Source organism: Pleurodeles waltl, chromosome 7 (assembly GCF_031143425.1).
Source record: "Pleurodeles waltl isolate 20211129_DDA chromosome 7, aPleWal1.hap1.20221129, whole genome shotgun sequence".
NCBI classification, from domain to species: Eukaryota; Metazoa; Chordata; class Amphibia; order Caudata; family Salamandridae; genus Pleurodeles; species Pleurodeles waltl.
Window position 1 is genome coordinate 1,049,044,557 of NC_090446.1, and position 18,509 is coordinate 1,049,063,065.

General features: G+C 42.1%; 1 protein-coding gene across 6 annotated transcripts in view; it reads left to right on the forward strand.

Moving 5' to 3' along the window:
- Positions 1-18,509, forward strand: part of BPTF (bromodomain PHD finger transcription factor) — a 1,198,927-nt gene that overhangs the window by 667,917 nt on the left and 512,501 nt on the right. For 4 of the 6 annotated variants that reach the window (XM_069199907.1, XM_069199908.1, XM_069199911.1 and 1 more), the window contains exon 19: positions 6,981-7,139. The exons of the other annotated variants lie outside the window; for them this stretch is intronic. In XM_069199907.1, coding sequence (XP_069056008.1) covers positions 6,981-7,139 — 159 coding nt within the window. The remainder of the gene's footprint in view (positions 1-6,980; positions 7,140-18,509) is intronic. 6 annotated transcript variants of the gene reach the window in all.

Genomic DNA, 18,509 nt, shown 5'->3' on the forward strand with positions numbered 1-18,509 from the left:
TGGTTTCACCAAACCCTCCGCCACCAACACTAAACCCTTACTTGTCAACTTATCCCCCTACCACAGTACACCTATCGTGGGTCAAATACAAGAGTTCTTCCCCACCTGGTGGAATATCACCTCTGACCATCGGATGTTGGATATTATCCAATATGGTTATTATCCAATATGGTTATTGAGCTCACTTCCATATCTCCAAACATTCCACCTCTCAATCGCAAGCTCTCATCACAACATCAACAGTTGCTTAAGGAATAATTTCAGACACTCCTTATAGTGTCAAAACACCAGCAAGGCACAGGAGTTTAATCACTGTACTTTCTTCTCCCCAAGAAGGGATAGTCCCGAAGACCAGTCTTGGACCTCAGACCCATAAACCAATACATCCTTGCAGAACACTTTCACATGCTTACTCTTCAAGATGTCTTTCTGTTACTGCAACAAGGCAACTTCATAGCCTCACCCGTCCTGAAGAACACTTATTTACACATTCCTATTCATCCGCCTCACTGCTGATACCTCAGGTTTGTAATAAAGGGGCAAAATGTACGATTCAAAGTGCTCTTCGGGTGTCACGACCGTCCACAGGGTCTTCACTAATTGTCTTGCAGTAGTATCCGCTCATCTGCGCAGACAAAATATACACATCTTTCCGTTATTTAGACAACTGGCTCATTAAAAGTGCTATTTGTCAAAAGTGCTTCCAGCACACTCAGGCCACAATAAACCTACTTCATCAATTAGGCTCACTATCAGTGCTGTCAACCCCCACCTCCAACCCCTTCAAATGCAACGCAACCCTAGAGCAATCCTCGACTCACAACGAGGGAAAGCTTTCCGCAGTGCTACACGGATTCAGTCCTTCCATTCACTCATCCTACAGTTCTAAGCTCATCAGCACATAACAGTGAGGACACTCGCGCATCTCCTCCGAATGATGGCATCATGCGTAGCCATAGTAATTCATGATAGACTGAACGTGAGTCTGTTACAAGAGTACTTAACGCACCAGTGGCCTCAAGCAAAGGATCAATGGGACTATCTAGTGTTGGTAGGCCGTCACGCTTGCCACTCTCTGCAGTGGTGGAACACCAACAATCTCCTAAAAGGATGGTCTTTCCTAGACCCAATTCTGCAGAGAACCATAACAACGAAAACCTCCCTCACAGGTGGGGGAGCTCATTCACAAGATATGAATGTCCAGGGATTATGACCACCCAGCCAGAGGCAGTTCCATATCAATCACCTGGTTTTGCTAGCTGTTCACCTAGCACTCAAAGCCTTCTTACCCACCTGATTGGCAAGGTATTCCGGATAAAAACCAACAACATGACCCCCATGCATTTTCTCCATAAGCAGGAGGGTACTCGGTCCCCTCAGCTGTGTCATCTAGCCCAGTCCATTTGGAGGTGAGCTGTCAGTACAACATTCACCTATTACCGGAGTATTTTCCTGGAGCGGACAGCAACTTTGCAGATCTCCTCAGGAGGCGCCTGTGTCTCTACGCGTAGGAACTCCACCCACAAGTCCTCCTCCCATATTTCTGCCGCTTGGGTCACCCAGAAATAGACCTTATGCCACATTAGAAAACGTAAAATGCCAAAAATACACCTCCAACTTCCTACACCCACGGTCCAGGGCAATGGACTATGGATGAATTGGTTTGAGATATTTGCTTAGCTTTTTTCAGCTCTCCCACTGCTTCCATTTAAGGTTCACAAACTGCAGCAGAAATCTCTTACCCTCATCCTAGTGGGTCCCACATGGGTGCGCCAGTCTTGGTTCACAACACTCCTTGAACTCTCCTCCGAAAGTACTGCTGAACAGGCAGGACTTTCTCACACTGAGCCATGGAGAAATGAGGCAGCCAGAACCCCAAGACCCTCAACATTGCGATCTGGCTCCTGAAGTCCTAACATTTAGTTATTTAAATCTACCACAACCTTGTATGGACATTCTTAAAGAAGCATTCAAACCCAATACTCATGCTTGTTATGCAGTGAGGTGGAAAAGATGGGTTCACTATTGTCATTAAAAACATTGATCCTTTAACAGCCAGAGTGCAATACATTGTCTGTTACTTATTCAGTTTGCATATTACTGGTCTAGTTTTTACATCTATAAGCTACACATAGCAGCAGTAGCCCTATCTCTACAAAAGACAACACACTTCTTTATTCAGGATTCCTGTCATTAAAGTTTTCCTAGAAGGTCCTAAAAGAGTCATTCCTCCCAGTGTGCCACCAGCTCCCACTTGGAATCTCTTTATTGTACTAACAAGATTAATGGGCCCTCCATTTGGGCTTCTTCACTCCTGCCCCCTCCCGTTTTTATCCTGGAAAGTATCATTCCCAGTTGCTATCACTTCACACAGATGTGTCAGTGAGCTTCAGGCATTAACATTTGAGATAGAGTGGTCCTACATAGCAATAAAAAAAATTTCTCCAAAATTGGTGTCTCAATTCCACCTTAATCTGTTGTATTGTCAAGATGTTTTCCACTAGCCTGACGCAGTTGCAGAAAGGGCTCTGCACACCTTAGATATAAAACAAGACCTGTTATATTATATTGATAGAAACAGCTCATTTACAAAAATTCAACTCCTCTTTGTGGCTTTTTTAAAAGCACACAAAGGGCCATTTCCAAAGCAGACATTGCACATTGTATTGTCAAATGCAGTCAAACAAGCAATGGTAAAGTTAAAATAACTTTACCTTTCCCTCCTAGAGATTACTTCACTTGTTAAAAAACAAAAAAACAAAGAGCTTTACTGGCCTTCCTAGGAAATATATCTATAGCTGACATATGTAAAGCAGATATATGGTATACCACGTACATTTACAAAACATTACTGTGTACATGTGCTGGCCCCTCAACAAGACAATGTTGGTCAAGTAGTTCTACGTACACTGTTTGAAGGAACTGTAACCCCCACAGGTTAGCCACCACTTATTTGGGAGGACTGCTTTTCAGTCTATGCTAAGCATGTGTACCTACAGCCATACATCTTGAACAGAAAATGTTACTTACCCAGTTAGCGTCTCTTCGTGGCATGTAGTTATGTAGATTCACATGCACCCACCCTCCTACCCTGACACCTGTTTGTTACACTTGCTTTTTAAAGTTATCACATATTTATTTAACATGGACATCTCGCTATACTCCGCTATGCTTCATATTCCATCCTCACCTGCCTTTGGGAACACAATCTACCAATGGAGTTGATTATCATGCACATTACCAGCAAGTCTCTCCTGCCACCTGAAAAAGAACAATTTCACCAACAACATCACTTTTAACTGCTAAAGACTGGAAAACATAGCCCTCCAAGTGAACAAGATTAGACCACACTCTCCTTTGATGATGCTGTCCCATTGACTGAGGATCTTGAAGCCTGGAAACGACCATTTCAGATGACTGAGTACAATCAACACGTATATCAGAAAATACCTCTCCAGCTAAAGTACCATCCACCCTCTGGAGGGAATGGAATGATTACATTACATAACACCCATAATAGAGCAGGTCACACTTCCTGTGCCAAACTCAAATTACCAAGTTTGTGCTTTGATGAAAAGTGTTGATAACAAGTAGACGAACAGATTTTTTTCCAGTATGATTTTCAACAAACAGCTAGTTTAGTGTCTAGTAAATATTCTTGCATATGAAATATTGAACATTTATATTGCTTAATGCACTGTAAAAGAAAGGATGATCATGTAAATGGAAATATGATGAACTGAGTTTTAGAATTTTTTTAATTTTTATCATTTTGTTTTAAGTGTTTTGGAATTAATGTAAATTTGAAAGTTTTAGGTTTTAAACTCAAGTAAAAAAAAAAACAATTCTTGTGCCTCTAACAGCAGCTCACTGTAAGGTGAAGCAGACCGCACGTCTGGCAGGGTGATCAGATTACATTGCACCCATGGCAGTAAACTCCTCTCTCTTGATCTGTTTGCTTTGAACGAGAAGTTGTCATTTCCCACTAATGAATGGTGGATGAGGAATGGTTATCCATCACTTTAATAGTGTCCTTCAGTAGAAGGAAAAATTATTTTACCCATTTCCGCCATTTCCTTTTCTCAACTGGTTTTCCAGGAGCTTCTTCCATGTGTTGATTTGGGTAGCATGCATTTGTCATAAACAAATATGGTTCCCCAACATAGTGAATCTACCGGAGAGCTCCCTTACAGGATGACCAGGGAAGGGAAATACACCTCACCATTCCACTTTGTCTTAGCTGTAGCGTCTGATGTCTGGTAATTTTACCTGTGAGGAATGGGATACATTTGAAGATAATTTGCCTGACTGCCAGAAGTATTCGAAAGCAAGTGTTCTTCATTCCAATCATTGGATCTTTGGGGAAATACATTTATATAACTCCAGTGTCTTGGATATGTTTTGTTCATTGTTTATTCAATAGCTTATTTGAGCATAGAGATGGATTCCTGAACTTCTCTTCCTGTCCACTATTGAGGATCAGAAATAATATTTTGCTTAATTATTTTTGAGGCACAATAATGGCTTACTTGATTTGCTTGCACTCAACATGATATGGCATCTAGTCTACCAGTGTCGTCTTTTTTTTTTTTTTTCTTTATTAATGTTTTGACTTGTGCTTTTTACCTATGCTCTCTTGTAACATTATACTGCTGGTCACATCAGCTTGGAACTTAGTAATGCTACAGGCTTACTCGCTAAGAAGTACGAGTCCTTTCTCTTCTGTTGCAAAAAAAAAAAAAAGCAGTTGTTTTCACCTAAATCTAGCTTTTTGCCTTCCTACATAATTTCAGACACATACTTTGGAAAAACCTCAGTAATATTTGGTACATCAGTGGTGGTTTTAGTGCTGCACCAAATCTATTAACTTAATCAAAAAAACTGTTAATTATGTGTCGGGGCCCTGCTTTACTTGAGGACCCTAATGTCTCAGTCTACAATAAGGTTTTTTGTTTTAGAGTCCTAAATATCAAGGTGTTCATTGACACAGTCTATTGAGTGTGGCAAGCAGTTCTACAATTGCATCGGTTTGCATTTATATAGCACATTCTTAGCAATGAGACATCAAAGCACATTCACTGATAAAAACTGGTATGTTTATTTTCAGCTATGACTTGAGGGCTCAGTGGGATGAATATGAATACGGCCAAACCCTTTGTGTACTTAATCATTTTCTTCAGCATGGATAATGCCAAAATTCCACTGTAAATTATGTGTTTATAAACCATGCTTCAAAGAGAAAGAACCTACTTTTTAATCATTCGCAGCTTGTCTTTTGTTAATTGAAACACGGCTTCTGCTGTGCTTTATGGGTAACAGGTGATTTAAATTTAACCCTAACACATAATAAAGTAGGACGTTGGCTCTGTATATACTATCTCAAAGTTAGAGATAGTGTGCACTGAATCCAAGGGTTCCCCTTAGTGGTAAGATAGTGACAAAATGAGATAATTCTAATGCTCTATTTTGTGGTAGTGCGGTCGAGCAGTAGGCTTATCAGAGGTAGTGTTAAGCATTTGTTGTACACACACAGGCAATAAATGAGGAACACCCACTCAAATACTTAACTCCAGGCCAATAGATTTTATATGGAAAAATATATTTTCTTTATTTTAGTACCACAACTGCAAGATTCGAAGTAAATACATGAAATGCAAGGTACTCCACACAGGTAAGTTACGATCTGTGAATTAGAGCAGTAACATACACAGTTTTAGTTAAAATGGCAATAAGCTATTTTAATAGTTGACACTTAGTGCAAAAATCAACAGTTCCTGGGGGAGGTAAGTAATGGTTAGTTTTTCAGGTAAGTAAGGTGCTTACAAGTCCAAGTTCTTAGGCATAGGCAGCCCACCGTTGAGGTTTCAAGGCAACCTCAAAGTTGAACAGTTTTGTCATCAAAGGTGATAATCTGAATTTCTTGAGGCAACCTCTAATCTGTATACCTTAGTTGTACAACATCTGTTTGTTTTGTTCTTCAAAAAGGCTGCTCTTTTGTTTGTGTTTGGGTTCTTTGAGCTGATAAGGCCAAGCTCACTCAGAGGAGCCGATTGACTTAGCTAGAGATGTTTACAGCTCAACTTTCATGATCTTTCAGTCTCTCAGTAAGCTGAAGGTGCTCTCAGCCTAAATCCGTTTTATACCTGCCCTAAATAAGCTTTTCTGATTATTTTGTGAACAGGCAGTCATCGTGATAATTTATGCAAAATGGAGAAATTTGCATTTTAAATGGATGTGCTAAAAATAGTACGTTTATAAATGAAAAATCTGCACTCCGATACATGAATATACAAAATTCAATGGAGGTACATAAGCAGAAAACGAATTGATTGTTGATGGCGCTTTAGTGGCCTACAAAGATTACTGTATGGTTCTGAGTAGATTTGATCATGGTACAGTCAGATAAAGGCATATAGTGCTCAAAACTTCCATTCAGTTAAAGTCAGAAACCTTTTGCGATGGGGAGTGTGGCTTTCATCATTGATTATCTTAACGGGCTGCTTTTTGTGTCAGCTTTACAGGCTTTGCCTGAAATATAGTTTTATTGAATTCAAATACCTTATTGGATTTACTGGAAGAAAAGTTAATCATGCTCTAATGGTCTTGTTTGTTAGAAGCTGTGGGAGCTCTGAAGATATGACTACTAACAAGAGCAGTATTGGTAGAAACACTTGCCTTTTACATCTAGTGAAGAATATTAAAACTCCATGTTGCACTCACCTGTTTTAGATGTCTTTTTACTTTCTAAGTAACTGGCGGGCCTTCATTAGGTTTGTAAATGGTCCTTAAATCATGGCCTTAGTAAACTGTTTTTAGTTAGTCATAGTTTGATGGTTTTTTTTCTAATCGCTTGTTTTATTGTGTTCCAAAGTAGATTCTGATTGTGGATCCAGCTATCACAATAGAGCCAAGCTTTCTAGCACAGTCGTCATACCTTATGTTCAGGAAATTCGATTGAGATAGTGTGTTTTCTCTTTTAGCCTCCAGTCCTGTTGTGACAACAGCTACCACAGTTTCTGGTGCTGGTCAGACATTTCAGATCACTGGCACTCCCGTAACCATGACTGGGAAAGTGCTTACCAAACTTCCATTGCCAGCCAACAGCAAAATTGTCGCTCTCAATGTTCCAACTACTCAAGGTATTGATCATAAAATGGTGGAAAGTAACCCACTGTTTGACATCTCTTAAAATGTATGTTTAACTTTAGTTTGATGTTCTAGGTTATTGTCATAAGAATCTTGCTGAAATAGGCATCACATTATTTGTCAGTCTGTTTGGGGACCAAAGTATTTGTATTTCTCTTTTTCAAAATATATTTTTTAAAGTGTGTTTAGAGGCTGCTGGGTTTTCATGAAATATGAAACCTAGTACTAGCTTCACAGGTGGGTAGACCATATATTACTCTAGCATGTTCCTGATTGTATAGAGTACACCATAGTCCAGCTAGCCAAGATTGCAGTTAGGATTCATCTCTCTTCATCGTCCATACATTCAGTACTCTGCATATGCAAATTCTGTGCCAGCATCAACTGAGAGGAGCAGAAAGTTCACCAAATTGGACTCTTTAAAGCAGGTAAATATCCATCCTAAGTCCAGCAAAGCCAGATAACCCCAATTTACGGGTTATATATATGATAAATCTATTTGTAATTAATGTAATTTAAATTAATTTATATCTTTGGCATAGTTTTGACAATCTGACATAAGTCTGTCTCTCACTGCCCTGTGTTGGACACCCCTGCTTTAGGATGGTTGGTATTGATCCTTTGCAATCCACAAAGACTGCCTCATCCCCACATGCTAGAATGAGGTGCACCAGACACCCCAGCTATTGCTTCGGCTTTTTCTGACCAGGTTTTTCTTCTGGCATTATGCTACTGTTTATTGTGAAAATCCCACTTTCTTTAGAAAAGTCCCATATTTGCAGGCAGCGGAAAGTAAATTTCAGCCCGTTTTTGCCACATACAGCCACTTAGCCTGTGAGATTATCTGTAGTTCAGCATCATAGGTTCTTCGCTGATAGTGAAGAATGTAGAATAATCCCATGCATTTTTAGGGGACCCCAGAGCACTTTCTTGATAAATAAAATCAAACTATAGATTGAAGTAGGCACCTGGAAGACCATTCGTGTGTTGGTACTTCTTTAATAACAAGACAGGTCTGTATTTACAGATTTTGTAGAACCATGAAATAACATGGTTACCCCCACATTTTGCCTGTTTGTCAGTATGTTTGACTGTGTTGACTGGGATCCTGCTAACCAGGACCCCAGTGATTATGCTCTCTCCCTTCTAGCTTGGTAACTGGCACCATTTTCACCTCACATTTTGCATACTGGTGCCCCCATGTAAGTCCCTAGTATATGGTACCCAGGGCATTTGGGGCAACAGAGGATCCCCCTGGGCTGCGGCATGTATTATGCTACCCATGGGGAGCCCATGCAAAGTGTTCTGCATGCTTGCCATTGCAGTCTGCGTGAAAGGGCACATGCATCCTTTTCGTTACAACAGGCCACAGTAAGTCACCCCAATGGCCAGCCCTCCTGCCCCAGAGGGCAAGTTGCAAGTACCTGTGTGTGAGGTCACCCCTGCACTAGCAGAGGTGCACCCACAAACTCCAGTTCCATTTTCCTGGACTTTGTGAGTGCGGTGATGCCATTTTATGCATGTACTGGACATAGATTACTACTTATGTCCAGCTACATAATGGTAACTCCGACCTAGCATGTTTGGTGTCAAATATGTCGGAATCCTACCCCAATACTGTTGCCGGTACTGGAAGTATGATTCCATGCACTCTGGGGGCTCCTTGGACGACCCCCAGCATTGCTCCTACCAGTCTTCCAAGGTTTTCCATGCAGCACAAACTGCTGCCACCCCTCAGACAGGTTTCTGTCCTCTTTCTTCTTTAACAGCTGAACCCCAGGAAGATGTGCACAACAACCACTAGCATGTGTGTGCACAGACCACACTGAGATGCACAAAAAGCCAAAAATGTAAACATCACTACAAGTCTTGCTACCTATCGTGTATGAAACATGGAGTGATACTGTCTGCGCTCGTCACCCAGTCAGACCAGATCTTTAGAACAACTCAGAGTATCTAGCCTACATCGGCCTCAACCTTAGGCTTCACTGCTGTAGCAAGATGTACCTCATGTCTCTTCTACTCCTGGCATCTCACAGTATTCCAGGTCTACAGGGTGGGGCCTATTTCACTATCTTTTTGGCTCCCCAACATTCTCAGCATCTGCAGGACATCTTGCATATATTAGGTTATCTGAGAGGCACCCTTCCAATGGGATTCCAAAGAAAGCAGAAGCATCAGGTGTATTAATACCCTCCTACCTCAAGTATGAAGCAGAAGGATTCTATTTCCTTTGAGGCTTAAAGAATCTCACCTTAATCCTATAAGTGTGAGTAATCTCCAGGATTTCTATGGTAGTTATTAGAGGGGTGCTTTGTTCCAGAGCAAGATCTTCCCTTCCGTACATATGTAACGGTGTAGAGTTACGTCATACAATGTCCAATATCAGACCAATCTGTGACTTCCCTAAGATTTCACGACTTTCAGTGTCTTCACATTTTTTTAAGTGACAGTTTAATGAGGTGGAAACCTACGTAGAAGACTACATGACAAAAATTATTAGGAAAAAGATTTATCATGATTATGTAGGTGGTACAATTACCAACATTTGGTCATTACATCATGACTGGATAGCTAAGATCTAAATGTTATACTGACACCCGCGAGTTAGGAATATGCTTGCTACACTTTTCTATGTTTATGACTGAGTGAGTAACCTATGATGCAGAAGAAAATGTTAGGTCCTTGTAATCCTAGTTCAATCCTAGTTTTTCATCATTGGTATCCTCACTGAACTCAAACACTCCCTACTCCTTTGTTGTCAATAAAATTTTAATATCTGGGATTCTGTAATCCCTGTATAAACAGCAGTCACTAATTTCTTTATCATCGGCAACTTGTAAAGCACCAAGTCAACAATTATAAAGAAAGAATTTCGGAACTTGACTATTATAACGGTTATTACAGTCGAGTTCTAACATCACAAAGCTGAGATGAAAGGCAGGTCAGGCCACGGAGCATAATTAGAGCAGCTGTTTAAAGCAATAAACAAAATTGCTTTTCTTTCTTCAGCTCTGTTTTAATAGATTACAAAGACAAGTAGAGAATATTTTTTTTTTACTCCTTAAATACAGAAAAGCTGGAATATTTTTACGTTTTTCTTCTACACATTCTAAGCTACTGTGGCATTTTGTCAACCAACTTGTATTGAACTGTTTCTAATATCTGTTTGCTACAAGTATCTAAGGTTTTTTTATGTGTTTATTTTGCGTTAGAGATTTTGTTATTCTTCACACCAAAAAAAGTGGTTTGTGGGCAAGGTGATGGTATGACCATGTATTATTTGGGATAAAGTACCCCCTGACGTACATGGTAAGGATATTACAAGTCACCTTGAAGTTCCATAACCTTATAAAGGAACTCAGCCTCTGTCTTTATTCCTCTTTATGGACATGGAACTCATTGGTGACTTGCAATAGCTTTATAATGTACAACATGCAGTACTTTATTACTTATATTATCTTTCTCAGTTTTCACAAATCTCATGGAGCCAATCAAATAATATTGAGACAGTCTATTTCTTTGCAGCATCTGCACTTTTCACCTGACAATACATTTTCCTTCATTGTTCTCACTTTATTTAGGTCATAGGTTATTTGGAATAAAGTACATCACTGCCTTCAGTAAGTTAAGGTTTAGGAAGAAGGCCTGGTGAGTGGTGGGTACCTAAGGTACTTACACCAGGCCCGGGTATCCCCTATTAGTGTTGTGTAGGCAGTGTCTAGAAGCCAGGCTCTCTAGAGGTAGCTGTGGATGAGCAGCCCAGGCTTATATAGGAGACATGCAAAGCTCATACTGTAGTCACACAGCACTCGCACACTAAAGAAAACACTCAATGTTACCAAAATAAAGGTACTTTATTTTAGTGACAATATCAAAAAAGTACAAGAGAGGCAACCCTCCAGTAGGAGGTAAGTAACACACTAAATATATACACGGTTTACCAGAAATAGGCATAGAAAGTGATAGAAAACAGTGCAAATGCAGTTAGACAATAGTTACCCTAAGGAAGCCTAAACCATATTCTACAGAATGGGATGCAAACACAGGACCCCCTTCACCTAGGTAAGTGAAATGTGTAGAGGGAAGCTGGGGGTTCTAGAAAACCCCAAAGGTAGGTACCATGGTGCCCCCTACACACCTGGAGAAAAGGAGTAAGTTAGTGGATTTTTCTTAAGCCACCCAAAAGAAAGGAAAAGAAGAAGCTGCAACACCCAGACAAGACTGCAAGAAACCAGTGGTAGATTTGTGAAGAGGAAGACATGTGGAAGAAGGAGACCAAGTCCAGAAGTCACAGAAGAGCCTTGGAGGAGTAGAAGCTACTACCAACCCAGCTGTGGATGCAGTAGTTGGTAGACGGTGATGTGAAGGTGAGCACTGCAGCCCTGGAATCGGTGAAGAGTTCTTGAGGGATGTAGACGACGTACCACACTGGAAGAAGAATTGCAGTCTGGTGGTGTTGCAGGAATTCCACCAACAAGCCTTGGCAAAGGCAAATGTCGTGGTTGGCGAAAGGTTGAGCTGCTGGGGACCAGCAAGGCCCAGGAGGACTCAATCCAGGAAGGGGAGTTAGAGGGGACCCTCAGAGACACAGAGAACCCACAGAAGCAAAGACAACACCCACAGGAGTCCCATAGGAGGGTGACACAGGAGTCGCAGAAGAGCCCACACAACACGACTGAAGAAGAGTTCCATGCCGCAGGAGAACCATGCAGAGGGCTGTGCGTCGCAGGAAGAAGTGCTGGGGCCTGTGGCTAATAGCAACCTGAAGATCACTTGGAGGAGATGCAAACAAGCTCTGGCAGCTCCAAGAGACGTGCTGCATGGGGTATTGTCCAGCGTGGGTAGGCAAGGGCTTACCTCAGGATGAGAGGAGATCCTCACAGCCGGTCGTCATTGCAGTAGGTGCCTGCAAGGGAGTGACTCTATCACGCCAAGGGTGGTTCCTTCTTCCTTCTCGTGCAAGCTGAAGACTTGTCACCCTCAGAGGATGCACAGCTGGGGAAATGTTGCAGAAGCTGGAAGGCGCTGTAGAAATAATGTTGCAATTAGAGTCTTCTTCATGAATGCAGATTGTCGGTTCCTGGAGGGTCCAGTTGCGTTTCCAGTGGTTAGAAGTAGAAGTGAGGTTGCAAAGGAGTACTGCTGGGATCTTGTAAGCCGAATCTGAGGACCCACCCAAGAGAGAGACCCTAAATAGCCCTGAAAGGGAGTTGGTCACCTAGCCAGGTGAGCACCTATCAGGAGGGGGATCTGACTTCACCTGCCTGGTCTGGCTCTCAGATGCTCCCAGACGTCCCTGCCAACCTTGGATTCAAGATGGCAGAACACAGGGACCCGCTGGAGGAGTTCTGAGCACCACCCCTGGGACGGTGATGGACAGGGGAGTGGTCACTCCCCTTTAGATTGTCCAGTTTTGCTCCAGAGCAGTGAATGTAGGTCCCTGAACCAGGGTAGACTGGTTTATGCATGGAGGACACCAAAAGTGCCCTTCAAAGCAAACCAGTGGCTTGGGGAGGCTACCTCTCCCAAGCCATGTAACACCTATTTCCAAAAGGAGAGGGTGTATCCCACCTCTCCCAAAGTAAATCCTTTCTAAGGAGCATTATTTTCTTATTTTAGGGCTTGTCAGAGGGAATGAATTTGGTGAGCTGGTGCAGATCTACCAAAAGGTCTCTGAATCAGTGCACTGTACCTGAAGTTGATAATGTTTCTTTTGGAGTGGAAGGGGTAAAGACATGGCATTTTTTTGTCTAAAATACCTTTCAGTTTTCCCTCACTTTGGCACAACATTGTTATCATGTTAAGTACAGTCTTTTTGTAAACTGTGTTGCGTCCTTTCAATCTAAAGATATTGGTTACCACCTTAGCATTTGGTTGATGGGCGCTTAACTACTTGAGCAAATTTCCAGACCAAGAGGGTTAAATTGTTGCAAATGTTAAAGACCAAGAGAATTAATGTAGAGTATCTGCAGAACAACAATGTTTTTTGAGGTTCAAGTCTAAATGTTCCAAGAACAAAGTCTACTAAGAATCAAAGCAAAGCCTTTGGTCATCGGGTTTGACTTTCCATTTCACGATGCATTACATCTACTGCTAAAGAGTGAAGGTTTGTTATTCCAAAGGGAGCATTTACTGCTTAAAGAGTGAAGTTTTGTGATTCTAAAGGGACAACGTGGATTTTAGGTGTTTACTCTAGCCTTTTTATGTAGGAGTGGAAGGATTGGTTAATTTGATAATTGGAAGGGAGGTGTTCTTGAGCCTTATTACTGACAGCAGTAGGGCTCAGCGGAAAGGCAGATGGGGTCTAATACGTCCAGGAAGTTGAAAGGCAAGATAAAGCCTAGGGGTGACAATATATCTTTTACTCCCAACTTCATAGATCTTATGCATTTGGTGACAACATTTACCTTAGTTTAGGGCTCCAACAGCAAATCACTCCACTGCAATTGAAAATGTTGCTATGTTGCACCTTGGCCAGGTAAAAGTAGTGGTAGATCTGGGAATTGCAAGTCTGTGTCCCTTTCAGAAACTGAAGGTTGGTGGATACTTCCAGAATAACTTTAACTTTCTTGTGAGGTTGGAGTTATTGGCTCCATACATTTGTATAGGAACCACAGATGGGAATCAAAATAGCAAAGGTTTGGAAGTGTGGAGTGTGATGGCAGTATTGCACTTAATTGTGGTGCCAGCCAGGCTTTTGAAGATGAAGACGGTGAAAGATTTTTTGAGTACATAGTTACGAAGCAACACAAACAACACTTTCTCAAAAATGGGACAGTAAGGTTTTGATGCTAAGTAGCAGGAAAGTATTGCCTATAGAAGGAAGATAATCCTTATTACTCTAACTGAAACAAAAGTATTGCATAGAGGGAAGAACCAGAAAAACTGTTGGATGATGTGAGACTCTGATAAACCTACACTCTTCCATAAATATCAGCGAAGATAAGATGAGTTAGCATGCCCCCACCCCTTTATTAAAACTTAATTAGGCTAGCATGCCCCTAATCCTTTAGCAAAACTTAATTAAGCTGTACAGTACCCACCACACTGGCTTTGGCCCATATAGAAGAACTAGATGCTACGGTATTGAAGGAAGAAGTCTCATTGCCAGTCTAGAAACATTTTAAAAACTTGATCTGGATGGTATACATTTGTCTTCATGTTGTGGCCAACCATTCAGAACTTGAGCTTTTGCTGCAGCCCCTCGCTCCCGCACGAGTGAGGAGGGGGGAACAGAGCCACCTCCCCTTATGAGATGATTCTATTATTTGAAGTTGCATGCCCGTGGGAATCTCACAGGAGTCCCGCAAATCAGATATCTATATATTGTGAACCTTATTTTCTCAATAATGCCTTTACACCAGATCACAGAAAGCACACTTTCTCAGTAAGGGTTTCTCTCTGCCAAATTTGGTGTAATTTTATTCATAGTTTTGGCTGTATCTGTGTCTAAAATGTCCAATGGAAAGTGTATTGTATTATTGTGTTTTGGGCTACCCTTTTTTCGTCCCCCCCCCCCCCCACCCCCCCCCACCCCCACCCCCACCCCGCTTGACAGATCACCATGAACAAATCGACACAAATCTTTCCAGGAACAAGTTAAGGTGGATTAACTTATTTTGGAAGGTTTTGTTAAGATTCATCAAGAAGCGCTAAAGTTATTAGCAAACCAAAAATGTATTTACTATGGCAGCTAGGTCCTTACCATTCATAGACAGTGGCAACTAACACTGCTTATTGTGTGTGTGTATATATATGTATATATATATATGTTTTCAATGGCATGTGTAGATGCAGATACACATGCAATGCATATCGAATACGACATCTAGTGTTGGGCTCGGAGTGTTAAAGGTTGTTTTTCTTAGAAGAAGTCTTTTAGAGTCACAGGATCGAGTGACTCCTCCTCTCTGTTCCATTGCGCATGGTCATCGACTCCATTGTGAGATTGTTTTCTTTCCACCGTCTGGTTTGGATGTGTTTCCTCTCGCTCCGAGATTTCGATTTGGAAAACTTTAGAAAACATTTCTTTTTGTCGGTATTGTCTCGATCGCATTATCCAACTAGCATCGAACCAGTAGTACCATTGGGAAACCACTTTGTTCGCCATTCGGGGTGCCCAACTTGGGCCTATTCGGGCTGACCGCGTGGAGAGCCTGTTAGATTGGACTCCTTTCCGATTCTGCCCTCAATGCCACACCAAGTACCCATACACAGACCAGCATTTGGCGTGCAACCTGTGCCTTTCTCTAGACCATCTGGAGGAGAACTGTGAGGCCTGTCGATCGTTTTGATCAAAAAATACTTTGAGACTAAAGAGCAAGAAGGCTGGAAATGGCGTCAAAGAGAAGTGAACATCTCAACGTCACCGAAGAGGAGCAGATGAAAACAGCAGTCTCTATCCGAGACACAGAGACTGAGCAGGAATCCGAAGACGACAGGCCCATCACAGCCGGCCAGCATGTGAGTACGTCTGCCCCTGCATCCCCACACAAGAAACATCAGAAGGCCTTGGGTAGACCATTGCCGGAAGGCCATGGTTCGGCCCGAAAAAAGACTGTCGGTGACTGACCTTCGGGTTCGGCACTGAAAAAAGCCACATCTCCGACTACTTTGGAGTTGACAAAAACTATCAAGGGCTCCATTTCGGACTCCAGCAAAAAACAGCAATTTTCGGAGTCTAAAATTAGAAAGGCAGTTTCCGAGCCAAGACCTTCCACAGCATTTTTGATACCGAAAAAACATCAAACTTCGGAACCGAAAAAGACAGGCTATACAGAGGAGCAAGGACTTTACAAAAAAACTATGAGAAAGCCATAAACGCTCTGAGGAAGAGTCAGACATTGAGCCCATTCTACAAGTTATGGAGGAGAGGCAATCTAGGATATACATCCATAAAGAGACGGGGAGAATTATTACAGCACCTCCTCTAAAGACAAAGAGAAGGCTGGCATTCCAAGAAGAACTGGACACTGCACAGCCCCCAGCTAAAGTGCCAAAGCAAAAAGAGAAACCAGTACCTCCTCAGTCTTCTCCTCATTCTCCGCACCTACCTACCTCTCCTCACACCAGCCCTCCTCCAATGCCTTCTCCAACACATTCTTTTGATTCCCAAGAAGACATTGTAGATCCATGGGACCTTTATGATCCTGATCACATCCCAGCTAACGACCCAGGCACCTACCCCTCTTAACCATCTCCACCTGAAGATACTACAGTATACAATCAGGTCATAGCCAGGGCTGCAGCCTACCATGGGATAACAATGCACACAGAACCATTAGAGGAAGATTTTTTGTTTAACACGTTATCCTCAACACATTTTACGTACCAATGCCTCCCAGTGCTACCAGGCATGGTAAAGCACGCAGACCACATTTTTAAGAGCCTGTGAAAGCAAGAATAATCACACCTAGAATAGAGAAGAAGTATAAGCCTGCACTCTCTGACCCTGATTATGTCACCCATCAGGTGCCTCCCGATTCAGTGGTGGTTAGTGCTGCACGTAAGGGGGCAAATAGCCAATCTTCAGGAGATGCACCCCCTCCTGATAGAGAGCGTGAAATTTGACGCTGCAGGGAAGAGAGTTGCGTACCAAGCAGCAAATCAATGGAGGATAGCAAAACTCCCAGGCACTACTAGCCCGTTATGATAGAGCCCATTGGGATGAGATGCAGGATATCATACAGCATTTCCCAAAAGAGCAGCAAAAGAGGGCACAGCAGGTAGTAGAGGATGGGCAAGCTATCAGTAACACCCAGATAAGGTCTGTCCTTGATGCGGCTGATACAGCTGCAAGGAGCATGAACACAGCAATTACCATTTGAAGACATGCATGGCTGCGCTCCTCTGGTTTTAAACCAGAAATCAAACATGCTGTGTTAAACATGAAATATCTTTTTGGGCCAGAGGTGGACACTTCAATAGAAAAATTGCGTAAAGACTCTGATACAGCCAATGCAATGGGTTCTCTGTATACTACACCATATAGGGGGTCATTTCGTAAGCCTCAGTTTCGTGGAGGTTTTAGACCACAATCCTCCGAGGCATCAACTTCACAAGCAAAACCAACTTATCAAACCCAGTACAAGCGAGGTGGGTTTAGAGGAACATACAGAAGACAATATTCAAATTCCAAACCTCTAAAAAACTATCAACACAACCAAAACAGTGACATTCCCCACTCCCTTCCACTCCACACGTCTCCTGTGGGGGGGAAGGCTACAGCAGTTCCACGCACATTGGCAAAATATCACCACAGACAACTGGGTGTTATCAATCATCCGCAGTGGCTATTGCCTAGAATTGTTAAACACTCCTCCAACTATTCCACCCAGAAATCACAAATTAACCCTGTTCTGTTACAACAAGAGGTTCAATCTCTACTACTCAAACAAGCAATAGAATTAGTTCCACAGTCTCAACTAGGAACAGGAGTTTACTCACTGTACTTTCTAATTCCCCAAAAAGATGGCACCCTCAGGCCAATATTAGACCTTAGGCCCCTAAATTAATACATCCTATCAGAACATTTTTACATGGAAACTCTGCAAGATGTTATCCCACTGCTACAAAAACAAGACTTTATGACAGCCCTAGACCTCAAGGATGCGTATTTCCACATACCCATCCATCCAGCGCACAGAAAATACCTCCGGTTTGTCATACAAGGAAAACACTACCAATTCAAGGTGTTAACTTTTGGCATAACAGCAGCTCCAAGGGTGTTCACAAAGTGCTTAGCAGTAGTAGCAGCTTACCTAAGAAGACAGCACATCCATGTCTTTCCATATCTAGACGACTGGCTAATAAAATCAAGCAATCGTACACAATGCCAAAATCATACACGTTACGTGATAGAAATTCTGCATGCGCTGGGTTTTTCTATAAAATACCAAAAGTCACACCTTCAACCAGCACTAGTACAACCGTATTTAGGTGCTATCCTAAATACTCAACTAGCTCTAGCGTATCTAAATACACAAAGGATACATGCTTTTCAACATTTAATTCCACTTATACAACCAAATCAACAATACACTGTAAGATTTGTCATGAAACTCTTAGGAATGATGGCATCTTGCATAGCAATAGTCCCACATGCAAGATTAAACATGAGGCCCTTACAACAGTGTCTTGCACAACAATGGTCACAGGCACATGGTCAACTTCAAAATCTAGTGTTGGTAGACCGCCAGACACATATGTCTCTTCAGTGGTGAAATCTCAGCAACTTAATAAAGCGGCGGTCATTTCAAGACTCTGTGCCTCAGACCATATTTATGACAGATGCATCAATGATTGGCTGGGGAGCTCACCTACGCAATCACAATATTCAAGTGCAAAGGGATGTCAAACAG